Genomic DNA, 27766 nt, shown 5'->3' with positions numbered 1-27766 from the left:
TTCTCCGCGGGCCGTGCACTGTCGCTGCCTGCCGGGAAATGGGGCGGGTCTGTCCCACCCCGCCGCCTGTGGAAATGAAAGCGAAAGGCAGCGGGAGCGGAACAGCCATACCGCCATACAGCCATGGCGGGGAAGCGCCCCCGCGGCTTTCCGCTGCTGGTGCGCGGTGACTGGGGTCCTGCCGGCCCGACGGTCGCCCTGAAGAAGAAGCTGCTCTGCTACTTCCAGAGCCAGAAGCGCTCGGGCGGCGGCGAGTGTGAGCTGCGGGCTGCTACCGGCACCGGGCACCTTCACGTCTTTTTCGCCCGCTCCGATGGTGAGGGTTGGGACGGGAGTCGGGGTGAGGGGGCGCGGGGGCTGCTCGCCCAGCCCCGGGCGGACGGGCTGGGAAGCAGGCCGGGGTGTCAGCTCTCTGCCGGAGCGAGTGCGTGCGGAGCTGTAACCCCCAAAGGCAACCCTTCTGCGACTGAAAATAGATAACACTGATTTAATTATTACGTGTGAGGTAACATACGCTGTCTAGTATGGGATAGTCGAGTCTGTCGTGTATTGTCGCGTACACGGTACTTGAAGACATGGTTTGGGGGGCATGGCTGTGTTGGGTTGACTTGATAATCCGAGGGATGTTTTCTTAGCTTAATGATTCTATGATCCTGTAATACACAATCTAGAATATATATGTTTGCGCTTATATATGTATAAAAATGCTTAAATTTGGTGTTTAATATTAGCCTCTAGATTGCATCTTGAGTAAGTAGGCTGTAACTCAGTCGATACATCCTACCGGTATATATTAATATTGATGCACAGTCGTTGTCTCGAGATTGCTCTTGGAATAATAAAGGTTATGTTCATATAACTTAATCTATATTGCGGTTACAGATAGAGATTAAAAGTATTAGATGTGTAATATGCATGCACTTATATAAACTTGAAGTAGAAAGCATTTAGCTGCAGCTGTGTTAAATGCGTACATACACGTCCATGCACATGCGTGTGCACAAGCACACTTCATACGCTTCTTTTTCTCTTCTTTGTCATGCTTTCCAGTTGCTGATTGGCCTAGTTGGTAAGTTCAGGATGTACAGCTCCAAGTCAGTTGGACACTGGCTGGAAGAGGTTTTTCAAGGCATGGGGGCTGGTGCTGAAGCCCCCGTGTGGGGCTGCCGACCAGGCACCATCCAGAAAATGTGGGGTGGGGATGAGCTTCGCATGTGTGGTAGGTTTTTGCAGAAATACTATCCTCTGCTTCACTTCCCTTTCTTTTCAGAAGGAAAGCCTTGTATGTGTTCTGTTAGAGTTTGAAGTGCATTCATGTTGTGGGATAGTATAAAAATTACTAAGGGAGTGGAGCATCTTTCTTACGAGGCTGAGGGAGCTGGGTCTCTCCCGTTCGGGGAAGAGGAGCCTGAGGGGTGATCTCGTTAACGTTTATAAATATGTAAAGGTTGAGTGCCAAGAGGATGGAGTCAGGCTCTTCTCGGTGATGCCCAGCGACTAAATAAGGTGCAGTGGGTGATGTTGAGGCATAGGAAGTTCCATGTAAACATGAAGAAAAATTTTTTCACTGTGAGGGTGGTGGAACACTGGAACAGGCTGCCCTGGGGGGGTTGTGGAGTCTCCCTCTCTGGAGATACTCAACACCTGCCTGGAATAGGTGTGATCTGGTATAGGTGATCCTGCTCTGGCAGGGCTTTTGGACTAGATAATCTTTCGAGGTCCTGTCTAGACCTTAATATTCTGTGATTTGTCGTGATGTAACAGTGGAAAAGTGCTGCCTAATTTGAAGTGGTATTTCTGTTCAGTTTGTCACTGGGTTGTTTTTTTTGCTTGTTTGTTTTATTTAGTGAAGCAGCGAGTTCTTGAGAGATCATGTCATAAGCTGTGTTTGGGAGAAAAAGGAGAATTGAAGTTGATAGTCACAGATCCTGAAACAGCAGCAGCTGCTGAAGAGGAGAAGGCATTAGATGAAAAATTAGTTCCTACTAAGGTGAATACAAATTGTGATACTAACCAGAGCTTTGAAATGGCAGTGAGAAGGTCAAATCAGTCACTGATTTTTTGCTTTCATTTTATTTTAGGTTGTGGGTGCCATGAGCAACCTTCAAACGAAAGGTAAAATGTTATCCTTCACTCTGTGACATTTCTTCATAAAATGAAAATACTGGTGTTTATCTCCACATGCAGCTCCTGTTCTGTGGGGAGTTATGCAGAAAGTTTCTGAGCTTGGCAACCTCACTCAGGTCATACAGGAAAGGAGAGGTCTGGCCAGGAACACCCCAGACTTGATCACTGAGGATGGAGTTCACCTTGCCAGACTTAGACCACACACCTGGTGTAAGCTTCTAAAATAGCCTTTTTAATCAGAGCAGCATCTCCAGAGAGAAATTTAGTTCCATTATCCTGCACAACTGCTCTAAGGTCTGCCTAGAAACACCTAGGTTGAAGGTCTTAAGTTCAGGTCTGGTGTCTTCGTGCTCTCTGTAGTCAGGAGAGTCTGTAAATGCAAGTGGCTCGTATCCCCAGTGAGGTCAGTGGCTTCAGTTAGGTTCTCTGGCTTCAGTTAGGTTCTCTGTCAGCAATCTTCTGCTAAGCTTTTTGGTTCTGGAAGCAGTGTAGGAAACACTACTGCACACCCAAATACACCTGCTGAATAAATACTCAGCTCCAAGACAGACCAGTTAATCAGAAAGTTCATCAGTGATTAACCTACTATGTTTTCCTCTCCATATGAAGCTTTATTTAGTGCCTTTTTTGGGGGGTACTTTTCCTGCTTTCCAAGTTAGTTACTCAAAGTTGTCACCTACTGATTTTTAGTTACACTAGTGATTTGAAGAAACCAATACCTGACTGAAGTGGGGGAAAAACTCACTGGTTGTTTTTCATTAAGCGTTTTCTTTCTACTGGAATGGTTTTCGTTAACTGTTTTTCTTTCTGTTAGACTTTCTGTGTCTGTTAGAAGATTTTCTCAGTAGCACGAAAGATAAAATGTTAGCATAAGAGGTAGGTTTTTAGACAGAAATGAAGGTTGTTTTCATTAAACATAAGACATTAGTACAACCTTGAATTCAGATAAAGTGGCAGCTGGCAGACACAGCTGCCAGATGTAAAGGGGCCAAGATAAGAATTCTCACCCGCTTGAAGATTGGCTGGAAACCAACTTGAGGAATTAACTAGAAGAAGAATTAGTAGCAATGCTGTCAGGAAGCCAGAAGGTGACAGTGAAGAACCAGGAGTGAAAGGACCTTACCTATGCAAAATAAGTTTTTAGAAATCCTAGTGCATATGTATTGTTAAGATCTATATAAAATTGGAGGTTAGGAAGAAGTTCTTCCCCATGAAGGTGGTGAGACACTGGAACAGGTTGCCCAGGGAGGTGGTAGAAACCCCATCCCAGGAGGTTTTTAAGGCCAGGCTGACTGTGGCTCTGAGCAACCTTATTTAGTGTGAGGTGTCCCTGCCCATGGTTGGGGGTTGGAACTGGATGATCCTTGAGGTCCCTTCCAACCCTAACACCTCTATGATTCTAGGTGTGATTAGCTCCTTTTGGGGTTTGGAGCCTTTCAGGGACAACCTTCAATAAACTGATGGATGCTTCTTAATAATTTTAACGATCATTAAGTCTTTATCACCGCGTCACGACAGCCAATGTGACTTGTCAAGCTGGTGTTCTTTATTGCAGCGCTGGGGTATGCTAGGATCACTCCCACAGATGTCTACCACCAAATCCACGGATACACGAGTTTTTATAGCATGTAAACAGACATGTTCAACACATTATCCTATCCCCACCTGCACCTGGTGCTTATACAGCACTCGTAGCTATTGTAACTTCTTGATCACTTGAAATAATCTGTTGTTTTGTGCTCCTTTAACACCTCCGAATGGCCAGTGATTGGATATTCTTCGGTGATTGTGCCTTCACTTGTCCTTCGGATTTGTGCTCCGGAGTCAGCTACTTGCCTGTCTCCCAGCCCCTGGCTGCTCTCATTAAGTTCCCTTTTGTCAAGCAAAGAAGTATCATCTAGCAGCCAGCTCCCCAGGTTTTGCAGCGGCTGAGCCTTGCAAAATTCAGTTATCTCCACAGATGCCTTTTGGAATCGCACATTTACAAAGTTCAGTGTTTTTATGTTTCCTTCTTTCGCTAGAGAGGTCCCTGAAAACCTCCAGGTGTTGTTCGCAATCCATCACTTCCGTTGAGTCAGCCTAGCTTTCCGTTTGGGCTTTTTTGGAACTTTGCATTATACCCAGTGGAGCAGATGATTCCCATCGATGATCTGGACGTTATTAACTAGCATCTGCAGAGCTATTGCTTTTGTGGGTTTGTTTTCCTCTTGCTAGGCTTTGAAGGCCTGTAGACCTTCAAAGGCATCTGATTTCTGTAAATGTTATGGGTTTGGTATCAGTTGTTGTTGTTGTACCTCGGGAGAGCTTGTAAACCCCCCAGGTGGACAGAGCCAGCCTCTGTGCTGCTCAAGCCTTCCCATGCCGTGTCTCTTCTTGGGGCTATCCCACACAACCAGCCTGCTGGGTGCTGCCACAGGATTTAAGGGTTTTTTGGTGTTTTTGACCAAAAGGAAGCAGTGACCTTACCCTTCTACATATATCCCTGGTAATATGAACAACTGCTCCACCGAGCTCCTCTCTCCCTTGTGTCCTCTGTCTGTTGTATGTATCCTCTGCCACAGCCAGAGATGGTGACCCTGGAGATTTACACTGAAGGTGATAAGTGCCAGGGCTTCCCACAATGGTGGTGGGACACGCTGATTTACCAAACTGAGAGGGGCTTATGCTCCTGCTTGTCTTTGTTGGGGCAAGGAGTGGAGAGCTGTTTTTGTTTGCAGCCCTGGGATGCCCTTTGGTATGTGTTGGTTTCCTGCCACCCTGCAGCACTCTGTGACCACTGTCTGATATGATTTCTAGGACAGTTGTGTCAGCACATACTTGGGAGATACTTTCAGTTTACTCAGGCATGCAGGGAAGTGTGGTTTGCGTTCAGGAGGTTTTCTGCTGCCTCCACCCTCCAGTGCAGAGCTGGAGACATGCCTTCTGTCAGCTGTTGGACTTCTGGGGTACTTTATGGGCACTCTTGTATTTTCTGTCTGCAGAAATTTGTTGGAACCCTGACAGTCTCCTGTGCACATGGGTCCTTCGGTACTGTCACGCCACACTGATGGCAGAGCATGGTTGTCATCCAGAGGCTTTGCATTGAGTTATGCAGAGCTAATGGTGGCCTGTACTGTCTGCAAATGTTCTGAGCTATGTTTGGGTTTGTTATGTCTGCACCTAGGGCTAAGAAACTGGTGCAGATGCTGCAGAATCGCTCGGAACCCTTATCAATGCCTGAGCAGCCATACTCAGTTATTTCAGGGTATTTCATTTTATTTTATGTCTGGCCCAGAGACCTACCAGTGACCTTGGACTTGTTTACTCATAGCTATTTTTGTGCTACCAAAGAAGCTGCCTGTGGTCCCCCCAGAATATTCCATCTGGGCTGTTTTTGGATGCCAAAATGTCCTGAGTACCCTGCATTATTTGATTGTCTAGGTGATTTATGAGGTTAAATAAGGTGAAGTGCATGATCTTATGAGGTTCAGTATAGCAAAGTGCAAGTTCTTGCACCTGGGTCAGGGCACTGCTCATTATCAATCCAGGTTGGGAGATGATGAGATCACGAGCAGTCCTGCAGAAAAGGACTTGGGGGTACTGGAGGATGAGAAGCTGGACATGAGCCAGTAATGTGCACTTGCAGCCCAGAAGGTAAACTATCCTGGGCTGCATCAAAAGAAGCATGGCCAGCAGGTCACGAGAGGTAATTCTGCCCCTCTACTCTGACCAGAGACCTCACCTGGAGTACTGTGTCCAGCTCTAGAGTTCTCAACACAGGAAGAACACAGACCTCCTGGAATGGGTCCAAAGAAGGGCCACAAAGGTGATCAGAGGGCTGGAGCACCACTCCCATGAAGACTGGCTGGGAGAGTTGAGGTTGTTCAGCTTAGAGAAGACAAGGCTCCATGGGGATTTTGTAGTGGCCTTCCAGTACCTGAAGGGGGCCTACAGGAAGATTAATGAGGGACTGTTTAGAAGTGCTTGTACCAATAGAACAAGGGACAGTGGTTGTAAACTAGAGTGGGGTAGTTTGTTGGACAGTGAGGGTAGTGAAATATGGGAATGATTTGCCCAGAAAGATGGTAGAGGCCCCATCCCTGGAGACATTCAAGGTCAAACTTGATGGGGCCCTGGGCAACCTGATCTAGTTAAAGATGTCCCTGCTTGCTGCAGGGGGGTTGGACAAGGTGACCTTCAACGTACCCTTCCAACTTGATGCATTCTATGGTTCTATGATCTCTTTTCTTGGGGAATGAGAGGATACAGAATGTGAGCAAGGTCTGTTTATTCCAGGAAATGTGTACTAATACATCATGTGGCTTGTGTCTCTTTCCGCTGAAGATAAGGCAGAAGCCTTGGAGGAAGCCAAGAGTTTTGTACCAAAGAGTGAGCTCCAGGAGGAAGCTGGTTCTCTGGAGAACATTGCAGAAAAGTCTGCAGTGACCTCAGCTTCAGTGGTCTTTGAAAATACAGGGGGTTGCAGTCCAGAATGCTTAAATATGCTGATAGAGAACATCAGCGGCCTGGCACTAGATGATGGCTTCGCCATGGAAGTGATACCTGAAAGAAATGTTGCTGTAGCTACCTTTACAAAAAGTATTGGTAAGACAACATCTTTCACCATTGTTCATTTCCATGTGTGTCTGTATATGAATAACAGCTTCCAGAGCTTAATTCCTCTCCTGTTAGAGATTCAGGGAGTTTTAGAAAAGACACAGGTAGTGTCTCAAGAAAGATGTGAGTCTGATACACAGGTCTGTGAAAGTTACTGTAGTCCAAGTGTCACACTGAAAAAAGAAAACTGTGGTGTCTTCATTAATTGAAAATGGATGGGAATATTTCATTGTCTCAGTCTTGCTTTAGGTTAGATGTGGAAGAATTAGAAGTGGACCGAGTGTGGAGATGAGTTCTGCAAATTACCGAAGTATGTGAAGTCTTCATTTGAGAAGATACTGAAACAGTGAGAGGTGCTTCGTGTACCCTAGAGATGACTAAGATAGGAACAGAGCCACAGTGGTAGTGAATAGCAGAGATTACCGTGGCTGTGTCCATTTCCCCCTTTTTGTTACAACATGTAGTTATTTGGCATCAGAGACGGTTCTGCTCCAAACCCAGGGAGAAAGCAGATTCAGCTCATTTCTCTGCCAGAAGTGCTAGCTAGGGCTGATAACGACCCAGCAAAGCACGGTCAGTTCATATCAACTCTTCTGTTTACAGATACAACACAATTTGTGAACAAATGCTTACAAAACAAGAGACTTAAAGAGTTCCAGGTGACTGCCAGGCTTCTGGAATTGACCCGGAGCATCAAGGCTGAAGAGGTACCGGCCAGCGTCTCCACAGACTACATCACAGTTTACTTTGAGAACGCACGGAACGGAGGGGGGCCAGTGGCAGATGTCCAGCTCTTCCCTAAGGAGAAAGCTGCCATCATTACTTTCTGTGATCACAAAGGTAAAGCTGTCCTCCTTCACCTGACTAAAGTGCTTCCAGGTGGAGGACCTGAAAGAAAATTACTGCAGACTTAGGCATTAGGTGGAGCTTGGCTTGCTGTTGCTAAAGCCAGCGTACACGGTCCTGTTACTGAGAAGTGCTCTGGGTTTAGAGATAATGTCTAGGGTTTCAGAATGCCTCTGGGTTCATTTTAATACCTGCTTTGTGCATGGGCTGTTCTCACTGATGTTTTTTTCCCTGTTTATGGAGGATTTTCTCTGACATACAAGAAAAATTGTACTTTCAAGGAGAGTGTCCTGGTTCCAGCTGGGATAGAGCTAATTTCCTTTCTCAGTAGCCAGAAGAGTGCTGTGTTTTGGATTCACTTCATGGGATGAATACTGATAATATGCCCAAGGTTTTAGTTGTTGCTGGGAAATGAAGGACTCCTCCATTCCACTTGTTTTGCTAGTGTGCAGATGCAAAAGGAACTGGGAGGGAGCATGGCCAGGACGGCTCACTTGAAGGTGTCAAAGGGTCTTCCATGCCATAAAACATCATGCTTAGTATGTAAACTTGGGGGAGGTGGCTGGAGGGGGAGGATCTCCGCTTGAGCCTTGGTCAGGGGGTGACCAGTTGCGCTGTGCATCACTTGTCTTTTCCTTGGGTTTGTCTTTGTGTTATTAATTTTCATTATTACTATTTAATCCTTTATCATTTGAGTTTATTTGTTATTCTGTTCTTGACTCAGGAGGTTTTTTGGCTTTGTTTTCATTTTTTCCCCTTGTCCTCCCAATCCCACTGGGCAGGGGGAGGAGTAAGTGAGCAGCTGCGTGGTACTTATTTGCTGGCTGGGGCTAAGCCACGATGGAGAAGCAGCAGATTTTATTGATGACTTCAGCATTTACTGTTAGTTTTCAGAAACTAAGGTCAAATATGTTCATTATCAAGGAGGAACAGAGCTAAAGAACAATTTTCTTACCTTTTCTTGAGTCCTGTTTTTGTGCCAGCACAACATCTGCTAAATTGCTCTGTGTTATGAGACTTCTGACTTAGTAAATTCTTTTACCTTTAATTAAAGGGATATGCTGGGTGATTGTTTTTCTTCTGACTTTCAGAATTTGCTTAAGAATATTTTGTACATTAAGTTAGTAAGTCATTTGGATCATTGTAATGTGATTTTAAGTCCCTGTCAACATTACAATTCCTTTTCTCTGTCCATTCTGACTTAAATGGAAAAAAGAATGCATTGGCACAAAGAGCTTTATTTTGTGTTGAGAGTGAGGAGCATTTTGTAGTAGTAACTTGATATATCTGTGCTCTGTGGTGGAGTTTCTGTAGGAAATGAGAACAAAGCACAGCTGTATAAGTAAATACAGGCACAAGCATATTCCATAGAATCATGGAGTCATTCAGGTTGGAAAAGACCTTTGATATCATCAGATCCAACCGTTAACCCTACTCAATAAAGTTCACCACTAAACCGTATCACTGAGTGCCATAGCTAAACAACTTTTAAACACATACAGGGATGGTGACTACCAACTTCCCAGGCAGCCTGCTCCAATGCTTGACTGCTCTTTCAGTGGAAAAAAACCTTCCTAATGTCTAGCCTAAATCTACTGTGGTGCAGCTTGAGGCTGTTCCCTCTTGTTCTTTCACTAATTACCTGTGAGAAGAGACCAGCACCTGCCTCTCTATATTGTCCTTTCAGGTAGTTGTAGAGGGTGATAAGGCCTCCCCATCAGCCTTCTCTTCCTCAGTCCCAGTTCCCTCAGCTGCTCTTCATAAGAGTTATTCTCTAGTCCCTAAACTACTAAATTTACTAAACTACTTGGAGCCAAGCCTTTTATCCTGTCCCCCACAGAATGGTTTGGAAATTGGAAAGACCTGAAGAATGTCCTTCAAATTAAGAAAAGTAATAATAATAAGCTACTTTATCCAGTGTAATAGCTCTAAGAACAGACTCCCTTGCTTGATTCATAATTAATAAGATATATATGTTTGTCTCTGTGTGTTAACTTTTAGATCTAAAGAGTGTCTTGGAAAAGCAGCATTTACTAGACCAGACAGAGATTTCTGTGCATCCATATTACCACTCCTTGGGAGAAGCTCTCTATGGAGCAGCAAGACCAACTATGAAGATGCCAGACCCCTTTGGGGTGCCACTAGATCCGTATGTCTGGCAGTTTTTACAAAGGCAGGCTGCACTGATCCAAGACATAAACCAGGAGATGGCAGTTTGCCACTGTGAGCTAAAATGGCCCCAGGCAGACTGTGAACGCCCAGAAATTACATTGTGCCCATCATCATCTCTCTCCAAGCAGAAAAAGTCAGCGACTAAATTGATCAAGACATGGAAGCAAAATGCTTCTACCGAGTTCTCGCGTATCATGGCACGTTACATAGCTATCAAATGTAAAGTGAATTCGGTGAATTGGGAAGATGTGAGAAACAGGCTGGCCAAAGATGTTGCTTTGATCATAACTGATGTTTCTGAGGAGACGGTGGTGATTGCAGGCAACAGAGCAGCAGTGGACAGTGCAGAGAAAGAAATGAGGGATTGCATGGAGAAAGCCACGAGGGAAAGCGAAAGGGAAAAACCAAACCTAGAAGTTTCCATGTTTGTGACCCCAGGGAAGTATGCTGTTCTGCACAATGCTGGGCTGGAAGACAACATACATGAAGAATATCCATACTTAAAGATCTTTTATGATGATGTAAACAAAACTGTTCATTTGCGTGGACTACTGGCAGAAGTATATAAAGTCAAAGCTGACTTACTGGAGAAGCTGTTGAATATCCCATGCACACCTGTTACCATTGATCCTCATGTTCTCTACTATCTACAGCGTGTAGATAGTAAAACAGTGTCAGAGACATTATTCACCAAGAAAAACATTAATGCTTTTTATGAGCTTGAGGATGATAGTGTGTTGCTGTTTGGAGATGCTCCCGAAGACCTTTCAGAAGCAGAAAGGCAAATAAAGACAAGCTTGGAATATAAGTGCATCAGCATGGAGGATGGTGAGGTCACTAAAAAGGAGCAGTGGAGGAGTCTTCTTGCTTCCTTGGGTAAGGAGTACAGCTCTTCAGAGGAAAGCGTAGTCATTGATGAACCTGCTGGAAAAGAAAATGAAGTGGTTATTGCTGGCTTTTCCAAGGCTGTAACAGAAGTTTATCAGAAACTTACTGATTTTATAGATAGAAACACACACGTGGAGGAGGTAGTCCCAGCCAAGTCGGTGGTGGTAGTGCAGTATGTGGAGGAGGAAAAGTCCAATATTTGTCTTGAACTGAGGAAGAAAGGGGTGTCAGTTTGTTTTGAGACCAAGAAACCAAGTATTTCTCTAAGTGGACCAAAAGCAGAAGTGTCAAAAGCAGTCACCACATTCAAAGAAATTCTCTCATCTCTCTACTCAAGAGATGTGCCAATAGATAAACCAGGAGCCAAAGAGTTCTTCACTGAGAGGAAAGATTCATGGATTTTTGAGGCAAAGCAGAGATTTAGCTGTTTGATTAGGCTGGAGGAAGAAGAAGAACAAAACCAAGAGAATGATGAAAAAGTTGTTGATAATAGAAAGCTGTTCTACAAGGAAATGCTGCCAGATGGAGTTGTAGTAGCAGTGTATAAAGGTAACTTGTGCAATTACCCTGCTGATGTTGTGGTAAATCCAGCTAATGAAGACTTACAACACACTGGGGGCCTTGCTGATGCACTGTTTAAAGCAGCTGGTCCAGAGCTGCAGCGGGACTGTGATGAGCTGTTGAGGAAGAATGGGAGTCTGCACCCTGGGTGTGCAGTTATCACAAGGGCTGGAAAACTCCCTTGCAAGAACATCATCCATGCTATTGGGCCCAGGTGGAGGCAGGATGAAGCAGAGCAGTGTGTGTGCTTGTTGAAAAAGGCAGTGAAGAAAAGTCTACAGCTGGCTGGAATATATGATCATCATTCTATAGCTCTGCCTGCTATAAGTGGAGCAATTTTTGGCTTCCCACTTCAGACCTATGGAGATTCAGTTGTGTCCTCCATCCAGGAGACCTTGGAAAAATCTGTAGGGGACAGCAGCTTGAAGGAGGTTGATCTTGTGAGTGATGAGGAAGAAATGGTTCGGGTTCTGAGTGAGACAGTAAGACAAGTGTTTGCAGGTGAATCATCTTCCCAAACACTGCCGATGAAAGAAAGCCAGAAGGAGAAGAGAAAAGACCTGCAGATGATCACAACAGATGAAGGACTTTGCATCCGAGTAGAGGAGAAATATATTCAGGAAGCCACGGTAGGTCTTTTGATTTTCCACTTCCTCCCTAATGTGATGTGAAGATCTTTAAACAGAAAAGGAAGAAGAGTAGGACATACTGCTTTATAAGGCAATGACTAGGTAAGGAAACAGTGGCTATATGCTGGGTAAACCAGGATGCGAGCCTGCAAAACTGATGGATTTCAGGTTGTGATCTGCCACTCTGCAGCCATTGCGAGTGGGCAGCTGTAAATTTCAGGATGTTTTATTCCCAGCTGTTTTTTATTCATTCTCCATACCTAAGGCCAATGTGTTCCAAGCCCCTCACCAACTTTGTTGCCCTTCTCTGGACATGCTCCAGCAAGTCAACATCTTTCCTAAACTGAGGGGCTCAGAACTGGACACAGTACTCAACGTGTGGCCTAACCAGTGCTGAGTACAGGGGCAGAATGACCTCCCTGCTCCTGCTGGCCACACTGTTCCTGATGCAGGCCAGGATGCCATTGGCCCTCTTGGCTGCCTGGGCACACTGCAGGCTCATGTTCAGCCTACCATCAACCAGCACCCCCAGGTCCCTCTCTGCCTGGCTGCTCTCCAGCCGCTCTGACCCCAGCCTGTAGCACTGCATGGGGTTGTTGTGGCCAATGTGCAGAACCCGGCACTTGGATGTGTTCAATCTCATGCCGTTGGACTCTGCCCATCTGTCCAGCCTGTCGAGGTCCCTCTGCAGAGCCTCTCTACCCTCCAGCAGATCAACTCCTGCCCCCAGCTTGGTGTCCACAAATTTACTCATGATCAGCTCAATGCCCTCATCCAGATCATCAATAAAGATGTTGAAGAGCACGGGGCCCAGCACTGATCCCTGGGGCACACACTAGTGAATGGTTGCCAGCTGGATGTGGCACTTTCTGAGCTCAGCCCTCCAGCCAGTTCCTAACCCATCGCAGTGTGCTTCCGTCCAAGCCATGGGCTGACAGCTTGGCCAGCATGAGGTGCTGCTTTTTTTGATAAGGTGTAGGCAAGCCCTCTTCAGTGAAAAGCAGGAAAGGGACATTAAACTTTCTACATTTATACAATGCATGTGTTTTGCATCCTCTGATGATGGTAGAAAAAAAGGAACAGTACTGCAGCAGTTCTTTACAAGGAAATGTAGGGTCTTGGGAGAGTGGATGAGGCACACTGCAGAGGCTGGGTTTATTTCACATACCCAGACATTATCATCTGCCTGGGACAAGGTGAGTCACAGTCTTTCCACCACTGAGGGCCTGGTAGCTCTGGATGGGTGCATGCCTGGATGGATGACCTGCTCACACACAGATACCTTTGGTATTGGTACTCACAGTGGGTCTGCTGCCACTTACTGTACGTTTTCTACAAGTCTAGGAATACTCAACATGCAGAACCTGTGCTGGAAACCAGGTTTATCCACAGACATCTCAGGTTTCTGTGCCATGGATTGTCTTGTTGTCTGTGCTATTAGTCTCAATGTATATTTTCACTCAAAGCCTGGCTACAGATATTTTCATTGTAATTTTGTTGCAGACGGATGTAATCGTCAACAGTGTCGGGGAAGATCTGAAGTTTGGCGTGGGGCCACTTTGCAAAGCCTTGCTAGAAAAGGCTGGACCAGAGCTCAAAGAAGAGTTCGATGAAGAAGCAGAAAGTCCATCTACTTTTGAAGAGAGCGTGCTCTGCACCTCTGGATATGATTTGGCCTGCAAGTTTGTGCTTCATGCCATACTTCCTGCGTGGGATGGAGAAATAGGACAGAACACAAAGGTACATTTTAATTATTTAGATGAATAATTGATTTGTGAGAATAGTTTTATTTGGGATCCTATCCTGAACTCCAGAAGTGACCTTAAAGAAGTCTTGATGCACCATGAGCTTTTTTTTTTCCCCATACCAGCATAGTCTCTAGGGAACTAATAATAAATGATGTGGGGCTTTTTTTAAGGAAAAAGTAAAGTAAAATAAAGATCTTTGCTGTGTTTTACAGACACTGGAAGATATCATCATGACCTGCCTGAAGGAAACTGAAAATCGTGGACTGAAAACAATTGCTTTTCCAGCCATTGGAACTGGAGGATTTGGATTTCCTAAAGCTGTTGTTTCTAAGTTGATGTTTGATGCGGTATTCAAGTTCAGTAGTAGTCGCACTCTGAAGACTCTTCAAGAAGTTCATTTTCTCTTGGACCCAAAAGACGTGGATAACATTCAGGTAGTCCTCAGGAGAAAGCTGTCTGTTGCTGACTGTTCTAGTCATGTCTTAATGATGTGTTTTAGTTGTGTTGTTTTCTTAAGGGAATTATGTAGTATGGACCAGTGACAGTGGGATGCCACTCCAGTGTCTCATTTAGTGTTTCTGAAATGTAAAGCCTCAGCAAGCACAAACTGCAGAGAAGCTGCTGTGTCCAGTTCTGGGCCCCTCAGTTTAAGAAGGACATTGAGACACTTGAATGTGTCCAGAGAAGGGCAACAAGGCTGGTGAGAGGCCTTGAGCACAAGCCCTATGAGGAGAGGCTGAGGGAGCTGGGATTGTTTAGCCTGGAGAAGAGGAGACTCAGGGGACACCTTATTGCTCTCTACAACTACCTGAAGGGTGGTTGTAGCCAGGAAGGGGTTGGTCTCTTCTCCCAGGCAACCAGCACCAGAACAAGGGGACACAGTCTCAAGCTGCACCAGGGGAAGTTTAGGCTCGAGGTGAGGAGAAAGTTCTTCACTGAGAGAGTCATTGGTCATTGGAATGTGCTGCCCAGGGAGGTGGTGGAGTCACCATCCCTCGAGGTGTTCAAGAGGGGATTGGACGTGGCACTTGGTGCCATGGTCTAGTCATGAGGTCTGTGGTGACAGGCTGGACTCGATGATCCTCGAGGTCTCTTCCAACCTTAGCGATACTGTGATACTGTGAAAACTGGCCTGGCTACTGGTACTGTAAAACACCTGTTGGTGCTCACTCATCTTTTGAAAGATGAGTCCTGCCAACATACAGTATCTGTTACCACACTGTCCACACTCAGTCTTCCACTGTTATTGATACCTAACCATGACTGTAAAATGCATCAGATGGCTCAGCCAGAGCTACATGACTGTTCATGGCAATTAGAGAAATACAGTATATAAACTGAGATACTGTCTTGGGTACCTTTTTTTCTCTTCTTAGGTTTTTACATCTGAACTAGAAAGTAGAATAGCTGGAAGTCAAAATGCTGAAGGACCACAGTCAAGTAAGTTGTGTAGGGGCAGGAGGTGGGACATTGGGGGGAAGAGTATAAATCCTGTAGTTTTATTTATATCAGGAAACAGACAAAATGTCTTCAAGACACAGGGCTTTTTTATTTCTTTTTTTCCTCCTAATGGACTGCCATTCTTAAACTCCATTTGTAAGAATCTCAAAGAGGAATTTCTTCTGAGGGCATGCTTATCTCTTAGTGAGGCCAATGGTATCACATGGACAAGGATATCCTGTTAAGAGAACTGTTACTTTGTCCTACTCAAAGGGTACAAGAACTTGATATGGCTTGTTTGGTAAAGTGATAAATAATATTTCTGTACTTTTAATCCCATGTACAGAGATCCACAAAATTGATGCTTTCTTTTCCATGCATTAATTGTCTTGTAGCACAATGTTAAAATTGTATGAATGAACTGTATCAATGGCAGAGGCTTGTTTGTAAGAATATATAGCTCGCTCTTCTCAGCCACTGTGAGTGTGGAGTTGAAATATGAATTAGGTAAGTTTGGAATAGGGAACAGTTTTATATCTGTGAAGGTAAAGATGAAATAACTTAAAAGTGGTGTGATGGGATCTCCATTACTGGCAGTGCTTAAGCTGGATACTCCAGCTCCTGTAAGAGTCAGTTTAGGAAGCTCTTGTTACAGAGTGGGTCAAATCAGCTAACCCCAAGAGTCCTTTCTGAATTTATACTGCATGAATTTACAGGAATGGAAATGGTTTCATATTCACAGCTTTTAAATGGAAGCAATACTGCACCTTCCTGGTTTCAAAAATGGAGTAAAGAGAAAAGCATGGACTCTCTAGGTCCATCAAACTGATCTAGAGCATATTCCTTAGATGGGTTAGTTGAAGTTTCCATCAATGAAAAAGCATAAAACTCCAAAGTAGAGGAGAAATGTTCTCAGGAAACTTTATTTCCTTTGCAGGTTTCATTAGGCCTGTTTCAACTGAAGCATTGGGAGTTCATGAAATGCAGATTGGTTCCATTACACTGCAAGTAATTAGCGGAGATATTACCAAGGAAGACACAGAAGTTATTGTGAGTGTATCAAATTCAGCATTTGATGCCACATCAGGTATTGTATTGAATATGCAATTCTTACAGTGATAAGTTTGAGCTAGTTTTCAGAAGGGAGTTGGAGAAAGAATTGTCCATATGGGAAACTTCTATCAAGTACCTTTCAGATGAGAGAGTTGTGCTTACTCAGCAAATAGATCTTAAACACTTTTTTTAACATGAATATTCCATTTGGTTTCCATACTAATCAAAGAGAAGGCATGTGACAGATTTTCTTTGTTTAAAACCAAAACTCCTTAAATAAAAGGAAACTTTCTGATCAAATACCATTCTGAAGAGCTACTTTTGTCCTAATATGTTTCACTCTTAAGTCAATGCCCTGCTTAAGTAAATTGACCTGTAAGGAGCAGAGGCTTCTATGGTGACATTGTGAATTCCAAGCGTGATAGCCCTGAAATGATACAATTCAAAGCAATCAGAAAGTTTGGTGAGGGGCATGCTATTGGGTGGTGTAATGATAAAATAGGAGCTATTCTTAATGATAGCTGATCAATAATGAAGTCAGCATCCTCTTTGCAGCCACTGCAGTGTGTCGTGGAGGGTACTTAGGAGAATGGGCAGGGTTTTGCACTTTGGATCTTGCCACATGAGAATTTGAGGTATTTGTAAAGTACAGAAGTTGGGTAGAGTTTTGAGTGGAGATAACAATGTTGAATGTGTATGCTTTCTGTGTATGATTTAAGGAGTCTTCAAAGCAATTGTGGATGCTGCTGGATCCGATGTCGAAGATGAATGTTACCAGTATGCTCACTGTGGTATGTTAAAGCATACTCTTCTGTTCGATTAAGTTACTTTTGTTCTTTCTGGAAGCTTGAAGTTGTTTTATAATTCTCTACTCTGATAATACAATTATTTTATCTGAAAAAAAAAGAGCTTTCCCTTCTAGGAATTTGGAAAAGTCTTGCTGTTGTTTTGACACCTACTTTAAGAATTCTTCTTTTCACAACTGAACAGGAGATGGGTACCATTTTCTGCTGCTAATAAGTGCTGGGATATTAGTGTAATTTAAGTTCTTCACCCCTGAAATTACTCAGGCATCTTCCTGACTTATCAGAAACAATGACATTGACTTGAGTATAATTTTTAAGCTTATCTGTTGTCAGCTACAAAAGAGCTGAAGTTCTAAAACTGAACAAAGTGTGGGAAAGACTCTTTTGGTGCAAGCACATGCAGGACTGGCTTTTAAAAGCTAACAGCAAATCTGGGCTTCTATTGCACAAATGCATAATTACTTTTTGTTGAAATAATGAAACTCTTCTTATCCCCCTGATCATGAGTTGTTCTGCTTTCTGCCAACCTAGAGAGCGTTGAAGTCCCCTGTCACTGTGGTTGAGGGAAGGGATGCCATCCAGAGGGACCTTGACAGGCTGGAGAGGTGGGCACAAGCCAACCTCATGAGGTTCAACAAGACCAAGTGCAGGGTCCTGCATCTGGGTCGAGGCAATCCCAGGCACAAATGCAGGCTGGGCAGGGACTGGCTGGAAAGCAGCCCTGAGGAGAGAGACTTGGGGGTGCTGGTGGACAAAAAGCTCAACATGAGCTCTCAATGTGCACTTGCAGCCCGCAAAGCCAATCAGATCCTGGGCTGCATCAGGAGAAGTGTGGCCAGCAGGGCAAGGGAGGTGATTCTCCCCCTCTACTCAGCTCTGGTGAGACCCCACCTGGAGTACTGCCTCCAGTTCTGGAGCCCCTATTACAAGAGGGATCTGGACATGCTGGAACATGTCCAGAGAAGGGCCACGAGGATGATCAGAGGGCTGGAGCACCTCTCCTATGAGGACAGACTGAAGGAGTTGGGGCTGTTCAGTCTGGAGAAGAGAAGGCTCCGAGGTGATCTAATTGTGGCCTTCCAATATCTGCAGGGCCTACAAGAAGGCTAGGGAGGGACTTCTTAGGATCTCAGGTAGTGATAGGACTAGGGGGAATGGAATGAAACCGGAGGTGGGGAGATTCAGGCTGGATGTGAGGAGGAGGTTCTTCCCCATGAGAGTGGTGAAGCCCTGGAATGGGTTGTCCAGGGAGATGGTTGGCGCCCCATCCCTGGGGGTGATTAAGACCAGGCTGGATGAGGCTCTGTCCAGCCTGATCTAGTGTGGGGTGTCGCTGCCCATGGCAGGGGGTTGGAACTAGATGATCCTTGTGGTCCCTTCCAACCCTGACTGATACTATAATACTATGATACTATGGTTGGCCTCCATAAGCACAGACAAGGGACACGTTCTGATTACATAAATAAAATGTCCCTGCTCTAAGTCTAAAATTTAACTTTCAAGATGAAGTTTCCTGGATATTTTTTCCAGCCATTGGCTCTGCAGGCTCTCCCGATTTATCAGCCTGATCTTCGTGCATGCAGAACATCTTGCAGTCAGCCTTTAACTTTGTGCCCAGTGAAGTGTTATATAATTCTGTATTCACCAGTCCGTTCCTCCTCACGACATGACTCCATTTTGAGGTGTTTGTAGTCAAACATGAATGCTTGAAAACAAAAGATTCCAAACTACACCTCTTGGATCAATTGTTCATTATGTTAATGGTATGTGGTTCTGCACATTGGCCACAACAACCCCATGCAGAGCTACAGGCTGGGGTCAGAGTGGCTGGAGAGCGGCTAGGCAGAGAGGGACCTGGGGGTACTGGTCGATGGTAGGCTGAACATGAGCCTGCAGTGTGCCCAGGCAGCCAAGAGGGCCAATGGCATCCTGGCCTGCATCAGGAACAGTGTGGCCAGCAGCAGGAGGGAGGTCATTCTGCCCCTGTACACTGCACTGGTTAGGCCGCACCTCGAGTACTGTGTCCAGTTCTGAGCCCCTCAGTTTAGGAAGGATGTTGACTTGCTGGAACGAGTCCAGAGAAGGGCAACGAAGTTGGTGAGGGGTTTGGAACACAAGCCCTACGAGGAAAGACTGAAGGAGCTGGGATTGCTTAGCCTGGAGAAGAGGAGACTCAGGGGTGACCTTATTACTCCCTACAACTGCCTGAAGGGAGGTTGTACACAGGCCGATGTTGGTCTCTTCTCCCAGGCAGCCAGTACTAGAACAAGAGGACACAGTCTCAGGCTGCATCAGGGGAGGTTTAGGTTGGATGTTAGGTAGAAGTTCTATACAGAGAGAGTGATTGGAATGGGCTGCCCAGGGAGGTGATGGAGTCACCATTGCTGGAGGTGTTCAGGAGGAGACTTGATGGGGTGCTTGGTGCCATGGGTTAGTTGTTTAGGTGGGTTGGATTGGTTGATGGGTTGGACGCAATGATCTTGAAGGTCTCTTCCAACCTGGTCTGGTCTGGTCTATTCTATTTTATTCTAACCATTCAGCCCTTCTGCTGACTACAAGCTTGAGCTTTCAAGGAATAAGTGGCATAAGAAAGCATTTCTCATATAAATGGGTTGTGCACATTCTGTTGGCATGTTTTTAGATGAAAGTGAGCTGTACTTAAATTCAACATAACTTCTGAAGTTGTACTTAATAGGAAACTACTGCACAGCAGAGATCTCAGGAAATGGGAGATAACACGCAATAACTTGAATTATTTCCTCAAATTCTGGAAACAGAAAAACAGGCCCAATTAATACCAGGATAGCAGCTCACAGTGGATTTCTCCCCACTTTCTCTTCTAGCATCAATATAACCAGCTGTTTTACCAGAAGAGATAGATGCTCTGAAAATGTCTCCTTCTTTATGTCCTTTCTTCCAGCTGAGAAAAGTGGCTTTATTACTACACAAAGTGGAAACCTGTTGTGCAGTAAAATCATCCACTTGGTTCACAACTGTGATGTGAAGAGTCAGGTCTCCAAAGTGCTTAATGAGTGTGAGCTAAGGAAGTACCAATCTGTTGCCTTCCCAGCAATTGGAACAGGTTTGAATTTCCTCGGGAAAGTGATCAGGGCTGTGATGGGGATGGTTCAGAAACTGGGACAAAGTTAATACCTCTGATGAGGATAACCCTAGACTTGTACAAGAAGCTCTGTAAACTGATTTGTGGAAGTTCACTGTAGTCAGCTCAGATGCCATCTGCACACTTCAAAAATGCTGCCTTTTTAAAAAAGTATCAATATTACAGTTGCTCTTGATTGAGCAAGAACACCCAAAGAAGAGATACTGATCCATAAAAGACATTCTGTTCCTCCCAACCCCCCCCCCTATATCTCAGATGGCCACCCTGCACCTTTCTTCAAGCTTCCCATAGACCTTGTCTTGGAAGTTCAGCTACATGGAAGAGCTGGGTTGGGGTCTATAGGCAGAGAAACCTAGAATTGTCCTGAGACCAAGCTTTGCCTGGCTGACTACAGAAATTCTGCACTGGGTACAGAATACCTGCATTCTCACACTTTTAGCAGGTCTTGTTTCAGCCTACCTGCACTAGCAGAGGGCTGGAGACAGGTTTAAGCTTCTGGCTAACTTGGGGAGCAAGGCTTTGAAGAAAGCAGGATATTTTTCTCAGATCAAAGCTCCCCATGACTGGAAGAAAGGTTGAGCTGGTTCTTGCTCAGCGTGCCATGTCAGGTAGGAGCTGGTGCATGAGTCTGTTTGGAATCTGTGGTGATAGTGTGGCAGAATCCCAGCATATCGCAATGGCTGTGCAAGGGGTGCTGTGGCACGTGTTCAGTGTCTCAGGATAAGCTTCCACTTGGACTTCAGCCTTGTAAGGGAGTGAAAGCAGCTATTTTGAGCTTCGTGTTCCTGTTTGTATGTTGAAACTTGTGCCAACATCCTCTGCTAATTCTGATTTGGTTTTATTTTGATACCCAGTTTAAAAATAGGAATAGAATTAGTGATGAGTTTAAAAATATCAGGGGAATGATAAGGCTGAAGTGCTTTTTGGAGCCTCTAAGCAAAAGCTGGGGGATGTGTGTCAAATCCCAGAAGGGCTTCCCAGGGCTGTGTGTTGTTTCAGCTCCTGGAGCTCACCGGCTTAGGCGTAAATCTGAGGCTAAGCTTGGGGCTTTGGCCAGAAAGTGTAAGGGGGGGAGGAGAGAGGGGTACAGGCTGTATAAGCTGGGGACATGGTCTCTGTTTCCTGGATGTTGCTGTGATTTAAGTACTGCTCACTGTTATGTGCATGTTATTTCTGTTTAGGTCAAGCAGGACAGAGTCCCTCAAAAGTAGCTGATGACATGTTGGATGCTATAGTGGAATTTGCAAGCAAAAGATCAGTACAGCATTTGAAGAAAATTAAAATAGTCATCTTCCAAACAAACATGCTTAGAGACTTCTATGAAAGCATGAAGAAAAGGGAAGGCTCAGATGTATCCACAAAAGAGTCATGGATGTCTCTGTTTAAATGTAAGCAGATGGGGGTGGGGAGGGGTGGTCTGTGTACATGGGCACTTAAAACTAAAGGTCACTCATTTAATACTTAATGTGTATTTCTTCACAGCATTTTTGTTGGGCAAATCCCAAGACACCAAGAAGAAAAAGGATGTGGTTTTGGAGAAGAAGGTTGACTTAGCCACATTTCAAATTTGTGGAGAAAGCCAAGAAAATGTGGATGCAGCTGAAGCCTGGATAGAGAATCTAATTTTAAAGGAGCAGTTTGAAAACACTATTTCGGACGACCTAATTGCAAATTTTGATGACAGCGAGATTGATATTTTGGCAGATCTCCAGAGAAGAAAGCATGTTACCATTCAGCTTGAAAATCACCTTTCCCCTCCTTGCATTAAAATTTCTGGTATTAGCAGGGATGTCTATTTTGTTTCTGTGGAAGTCCAAAAAATGGTGAAAAAAATTAAGGATACTGAAGAAGAACGATCCAAGGCAGAACTGGTTCATAACCTGGTAGAGTGGAGGTATTCAGCAAGCAATGGCACTTTTGTTGCTTTGGATAAGCTGACAAATATGCAGCTGGAGGATGCCAAACTAGCTAAAGAAAAACATCTTACTGTCAAAATTAACCAGAAGAAGTACAGGGTAGATCTGAAAACTCTACAGGCTAAAGATCAGAAAGGAAAAACTGTAATCTTCCAACGTGTGCAAAAGAATGAAGGTAAATTGCAACTCTGTTAATAAAAGGACCTTTAATAGTGATTACTGAATGCTAATTACGATAAAAGCAAACTTGGGTATTCCAAAGTAGTAGGCTGTCCCATAGCTTTTTTTTCCCCCCTCTTTCTCCCACCTCACCCCAGTCATGCCATATCCATCCGTTTCAAGTTTCATCATTACTGGCAGATATGACTGAAATCAGAACTTTTACTTCAAGCACAAATTATGTCTGTCCTTATGTGACAGGAAGTGGTGTATAAAAAATGCACAAAACTCTGCTGTGATTTTCAAGCTTCTTTCAATTAGTTCTTGGTATGGGGATAATTAGACTAGAGAGAATCTAGTCCTAACAATGTACTACAGAGCCATTGATGTATTGATGAAGAGAGTATTTCTGGAATAAAGACGCCCTGCTGTCATGGGTTAACCCAGGACACCTGCCTAAGGTGCTGGCCTCTGAGCCCTCTACCTGCAGCTGGTTTGTAAGACATGAACACAAAACTGAGCTAGGGATGTCTGATGATAACAATGCAATCTGTGTGTTGCAGCTCAGCAGTCTGTAGAGCTCCCGGAGCACTGGAATGACATGCAAAATGAATGGGTCAAAGTGGTGAATCTCCAGCCATCACATCAGGAATATCTGGTTGTTCAGAAGAAGTTTAAAAGAACCTGTCCCAACTATAGCATAAAGAAGGTGAAATCCTGGGTGGGGTAGTGAATTCTTGGTCTGAAAACATGAATATGCATTCTGAATACTTGTTTGTAAATTGTCTGTAACCTACTACAGCTTTCCTATGTCAGTCTCCCCAGCACTGTAGAGAGTAGATACATGTCAAACCAAGCTTCCTCTGAGGTGCCCTGCCATTTATGCCTCCTAATACAAAACCAGTGACCATCAGTCTTCAAGCAGACTGTGTCCATAGGTTCATAGAATGGTTTGGGTTGGTGGGGACCTTGAAGGTCATCCAATTCCTACCCCCTGCCATGGGCAGGGACACCTTCCACTAGACCAGGTCACTCAAGGCCTCATCCAACCTGGCCTTGAACACCTCCAAGAAGGGGGCATCCTCAGCCTCCCTGGGCAACCTGTTGCAGTGTCTCGCCAACCTCACTGTAAAGAGCTTCTTCCTAATCTCCAGTCTAAATCTACCCTCCTCAAGTTCAATTAATGTGGTACTCAGTCTTTGATGTGGTACTTCCAGTTAGGAAATTCTATATTGAAATGGAAGCACGAGCCAACACCTCAAAATACAAAGTCCTTTCAGATTGGCTTTCAGCTATTTCACTATTACTTCCCTGTCAGTCCCAGAGCCTTTCAGGCTAGACTTTTGTTTTTTAACCAAAGTGTAAAGATCTGACCCTGCTAACTGAAAAGTATCCTACACAGTACACAGAGATTTTGTTGTCAGAGAGAAGATGGACTTAATTCAGAATCGAGGGGAAATGCAGTGAAATTAAGAGTGAGAATATATGTGGTTTAAATTTTTTCTTCTGTCATGAGATTCAACAAGCAGGGTTACTGAGTTGCAAATAGAACAAAATATTACTGCATAATAGGAAAAATCAGGTAATGACATGAAGCCTTTTTCCACTGAAAATGGAAGCTGTTACACAGCAATGCCTGTAAGATTGTACTTTGATGCAGATACGCTCTTTCCCCCTGAGCTATATTCACATTGTTGGCAGAGGGAGCCAGCAAGATCCATCATCCCACCAACTTATTTTTATATAGGTGTTTCTTAGGGGTTGCTAAGGAAGTGAAGAAAGTAATTTTGACTTCCAAGCAGAGATCTAGAAGAGAAACTTAAATTCAACATAATGCTACTGCTATAGGCTACCCTTCAGTGAGAAAACCATCCATAAGGCCAATGGCATCCTGGCCTGCATTAGGAATAGTGTGGCCAGCAGGAGCAGGGAAGTCATTGTGCCCCTGTACTCTGCATTGGTTAGGCTGCACCTTGAGTACTGTGTCCAGTTCTGGGCCCCTCAGTTTAAGAAGGACATTGAGACACTTGAATATGTCCAGAGAAGGGCAACAAGGCTGGTGAGAGACCTTGAGCACAAACCCTATGAGGAGAGGCTGAGGGAGCTGGGATTGTTTAGCCTGGAGAAGAGGAGGCTCAGGGGTGACCTCATTGCCCTCTACAACTACCTGAAAGGTGGTTGTAGCCGGGAAGGGGTTGGTCTCTTCTCCCAGGCAACCAGCACCAGAACAAGGGGACACAGTCTCAAGCTGCACCAGGGGAGGTTTAGACTCGAGGTGAGGAGGAAGTTCTTCACCGAGCGAGTCATTCGTCATTGGAATGTGCTGCCCAGGGAGGTGGTGGAGTCGCTGTCCCTGGGGGTGTTCAAGAGGAGATTGGACATGGCACTTGGTGCCATGGTCTAGTCATGAGGTCTGTGTTGATAGGTTGGACTCGATGATGCTCGAGGTCTCTTCCAACCTTAGTTATACCATGATACTGTGATAAGGAAGATTAGGATGTACAGAAGGTATCTTACACCATTGCCTCTAGCAGTGGTACAGCAGCTTGTTCCTAGAAATGACAATGCAGAGCTCCACTGTGACTACCTGTGTACCTGGTATACTAGGGAAGGCAAATTAACAAAGCTTGAAAACCTCTTCCAAGATACTCTGTTTTCTGATTTTTCAGGAGGCTCACATATTCAACCCAACCCACATGCTAACAAGACATGATGAAAATTACTGTCATCCTTTCAGTTTGATTTGGTTTTAATGCTTTCCTGCTGTGCTAAATATATCATTCCCTGCCAGTATAAATATGGTTCTATTTTGTAACTTTGCAGATTGAAAGAATACAAAATCCCTTCCTCTGGCAGACATACCAAATTAAAAAAATATCTCTCTGCAAGAAGAACAGCAATCAAAACAATGAGAAGTTGCTATTTCATGGGACACCTTCATCCTCACTGAGCATGATCAACTACAATGGATTTAATCGTGGGTTTGCTGGAAAAAATGGTGAGTTTCAGTTAATATCCTCGATTTGTATGAGGTGCCAGGCATTGTCAGTGTTACAGTGCTATCAGCACAACATGAAGACTGAATTAAGCTGGAAAGCAAAATAATAAACACTTTCAGAATGTAATGTCTAGAGACAGAGGAATGAACCTGCTCAGTTAACCCCTTGCTAATGAATGCCACTGTCTAAAGGGTATCAGTAAAATCTCACCTGCTCTGAATATCAACTCTGGGCAGCTTTTTGTTCTGTGTGATCTGCCTACAGAAAGGAGCAAGGACCATACTCTCAGCTCTGGTATCTTCTCTCTTCTTAGGCAAAGAGAGGTAGCAAAGTAGAGGTGCAGATATTTCTCCTGGTGGCTCCAAATATAAGAACAGCACAAGCAGTCACAAAACCCAGAAAACTAATTACAGATATGTAGTCATTTTAAGTTGAAACGGCTCTGAAGATTTGCAGTTTGATGGATTGAAGTCTAAACAACAAGGCTTTTCCCTATAGGAATGAATAGTCAAAACCTGGGTGTTGACGCTTTACCAAACATTTGATTCTGATACAAAGGATTATTACTATAATTTGGTGTTTAACCAAATATATCATTTCTCCAGAATGAAAAAAAAAAGAAGCTTTTAGGCATGAGAATGAGAACACTGATTTTATTTGAAAATGTCTTTCCAAGCAGGTGCATCCATTGGAAATGGAACCTACTTTGCTGTTGATGCGAGTTACTCTGCTCAGGAGACTTGGTCCACACCAGATGTGGATGGCAAGAGATACATGTACTTGGCTCGAGTTCTTACTGGGAAGTACTGCCAGGGGAGCAAAGGACTAATCACTCCACCACCAAAACATTCATCAGATCCTACTGACCTGTACGACAGTGTGGTTGATTGTGTGAATTTTCCAACCATGTTTGTCATATTTAATGACATTCAGGCCTATCCTGAATACCTCATTACTTTCAAAAAAGTATAGAACATTCTTAGTAGTCTGGAAAATTCTAGTGCCTTTCACAGGGGGGAATTAACAGGGCAATACTTGACTCTTGTTTCTATCTTGGCTTCTTAACTGAAGTGGTTATTTACCTAGGCCTGTGTTTAAATAACTCTGCAAATCATCAACACCATGAGGCCAGCAAATATTGTAGAATATGCTCTCTCAATACTCTCATTTCAAATTCAGTTATGCAGAGGTGTAGGAGAGAACTGTGAGAACAGCCCCAACTTCTTGCTATCCAAGGCACAGGGGGCCGGTCAGAGAGAGAGAGAGCTGCTCTGCCTCACCTGTAGCAATATTGGCCATACACTTTGCACTCATTGTTTCACACCTCCTGCCGTTGCAGCATACTTTATTATTCCCTGGGTATAAATTCTTATGTTGAAACCTGTTTCTTAGGGGCATTCTCTGTCGTCTCCTGTTCTAAGTACAGCCACCTTCCATGTACAAAGCCATTGCTACTTGCATTTTCAAGGCAATGAAGAAGGACTTTTAATTTCTTCTGGACAGTGCCAAAATACTGACCCTGCTGTACAATTACCAATTTGCAGAGAGCCATCTACAGGTTAGTTGTACCCCTACAGGTCAGCACACTTACAGAGCTGAAATATTTTCAAGTAGTTTAAAGCAAGTAAAAAAAATAAAATAATGGCATTTGTACCTCTTTGCAAGTGGTACCCAAGCACAATGGTAACCTTACAACTGCCACTCAAAACCAAATGGAGGCTGGATCTAATAAAACTATTTTCCAACAGCTACATTGTATTACTGAGTCATTTACACACAGGAACAGACTTCAAATAGAAATAGAATAGAATAGACCAGACCAGACCAGGTTGGAAGAGACCTTCAAGATCATTGTGTCCAACCCATCAACCAATCCAACCCACCTAATCTACTAAACAATGCAACCAAGCACCCTATCAAGTCTTTTCCTAAACACCTTCAATGATGGTGACTCCACCACCTTCCCGGGCAGCCCATTCCAATGGGCAATCACTCTGTCTGTGTAGAATTTCTTCCTTACAGCCAGTCTGATCCTCCCCTGGCGCAGCTTGAGACTGTGTCCTCTTGTTCTGGTGCTGGCTGCCTAGGAGAAGAGACCAGCCCCTGCCTGTCTACAACCTTCCTTCAGGTAGTTGTAGAGAGCAAGAAGGTCTCCCCTGAGCCTCCTCTTCTCCAGGCTAAGCAACCCCAGCTCCCTCAGCCTCTCCTCATAGGGCTTGTGTTCCAAACCCCTCACCAACTTTGTTGCCCTTCCCTGGACATTCCAGCAAGTCAACATCCTTCCTAAACTGTGGGGCCCAGAACTGGACACAGCAGTCGAGGTGCGGCCTAACCAGTGCAGTGTACAGGGGCAGAATGACCTCCCTGCTCCTGCTGGCCACACTGTTCCTGATGCAGGCCAGGATGCCATTGGCCTTCTTGGTTGTCTGGGTGCACTGCAGGCTCATGTTCAGCCTACGATCAACCAGCACCCCCAGGTCCCTCTCCACCTGGCTGCTCTCCAGCCACTCTGACCCCAGCCTGTAGCTCTGCATGGGGTTGTTGTGGCCAATGTGCAGAACCCAGCACTTGGATGTGTTAAATCTCATGCTGTTGGACTCTGCCCATCTGTCCAGCCTGTCGAGGTCCCTCTGCAGAGCTCTCCTACCCTCCAGCAGATCAACTCTTGCCCCCAGCTTGGTGTTGTCAGCAAATTTACTGATGAT

The 27766-nt window shown here is 44.6% G+C and overlaps 1 protein-coding gene across 3 annotated transcripts; it reads left to right on the top strand.

Moving 5' to 3' along the window:
* The first annotated feature begins 117 nt into the window (after positions 1 to 117).
* On the top strand, positions 118 to 26808 carry LOC137441476 (protein mono-ADP-ribosyltransferase PARP14-like). 3 transcript variants are annotated; one of them, XM_068139052.1, is made up of 17 exons: positions 118 to 316; positions 1848 to 1990; positions 2082 to 2115; positions 6451 to 6711; positions 7327 to 7563; positions 9571 to 11819; positions 13323 to 13559; positions 13780 to 14001; positions 14944 to 15007; positions 15945 to 16094; positions 16780 to 16851; positions 19787 to 19948; positions 21169 to 21375; positions 21470 to 22078; positions 22626 to 22771; positions 24886 to 25060; positions 25741 to 26808. In XM_068139052.1, the coding sequence occupies exons 1-17, from the start codon at positions 124 to 126 to the stop codon at positions 26031 to 26033; spliced, it is 5454 nt and encodes a 1817-aa protein (XP_067995153.1). In that variant the 5' UTR covers positions 118 to 123; the 3' UTR covers positions 26034 to 26808. The 3 variants fall into 3 exon arrangements, with proteins under 3 accessions (XP_067995153.1, XP_067995152.1, XP_067995154.1); XM_068139051.1 differs by having other exon boundaries at positions 25738 to 26808; XM_068139053.1 differs by having other exon boundaries at positions 241 to 316; positions 1856 to 1990; positions 25738 to 26808.
* Positions 26809 to 27766: the final 958 nt, after the last annotated feature.

This window comes from Melanerpes formicivorus, unplaced genomic scaffold (assembly GCF_026170545.1).
Source record: "Melanerpes formicivorus ecotype bairdi unplaced genomic scaffold, bMelFor1.0.p_v2 SCAF_5, whole genome shotgun sequence".
Classification (NCBI taxonomy): Eukaryota; Metazoa; Chordata; class Aves; order Piciformes; family Picidae; genus Melanerpes; species Melanerpes formicivorus.
The sequence above is the reverse complement of the archived record's forward strand: the minus strand, read 5'-3'. Positions and strand labels throughout refer to the sequence as shown.

What these genes read in the sequence shown, in the direction of transcription:
- LOC137441476 (XM_068139051.1), top strand. Translation starts at nt 124, where the DNA reads ATGGCGGGGAAGCGCCCCCGCGGCTTTCCGCTGCTGGTGCGCGGTGAC. An exon ending in ACGTGTGCAAAAGAATGAAG is followed by an intron (nt 22,079 to 22,625) that starts GTAAATTGCAAC and finishes TGTGTGTTGCAG; the next exon opens with CTCAGCAGTCTGTAGAGCTC. An exon ending in CCAACTATAGCATAAAGAAG is followed by an intron (nt 22,772 to 24,885) that starts GTGAAATCCTGG and finishes GTAACTTTGCAG; the next exon opens with ATTGAAAGAATACAAAATCC.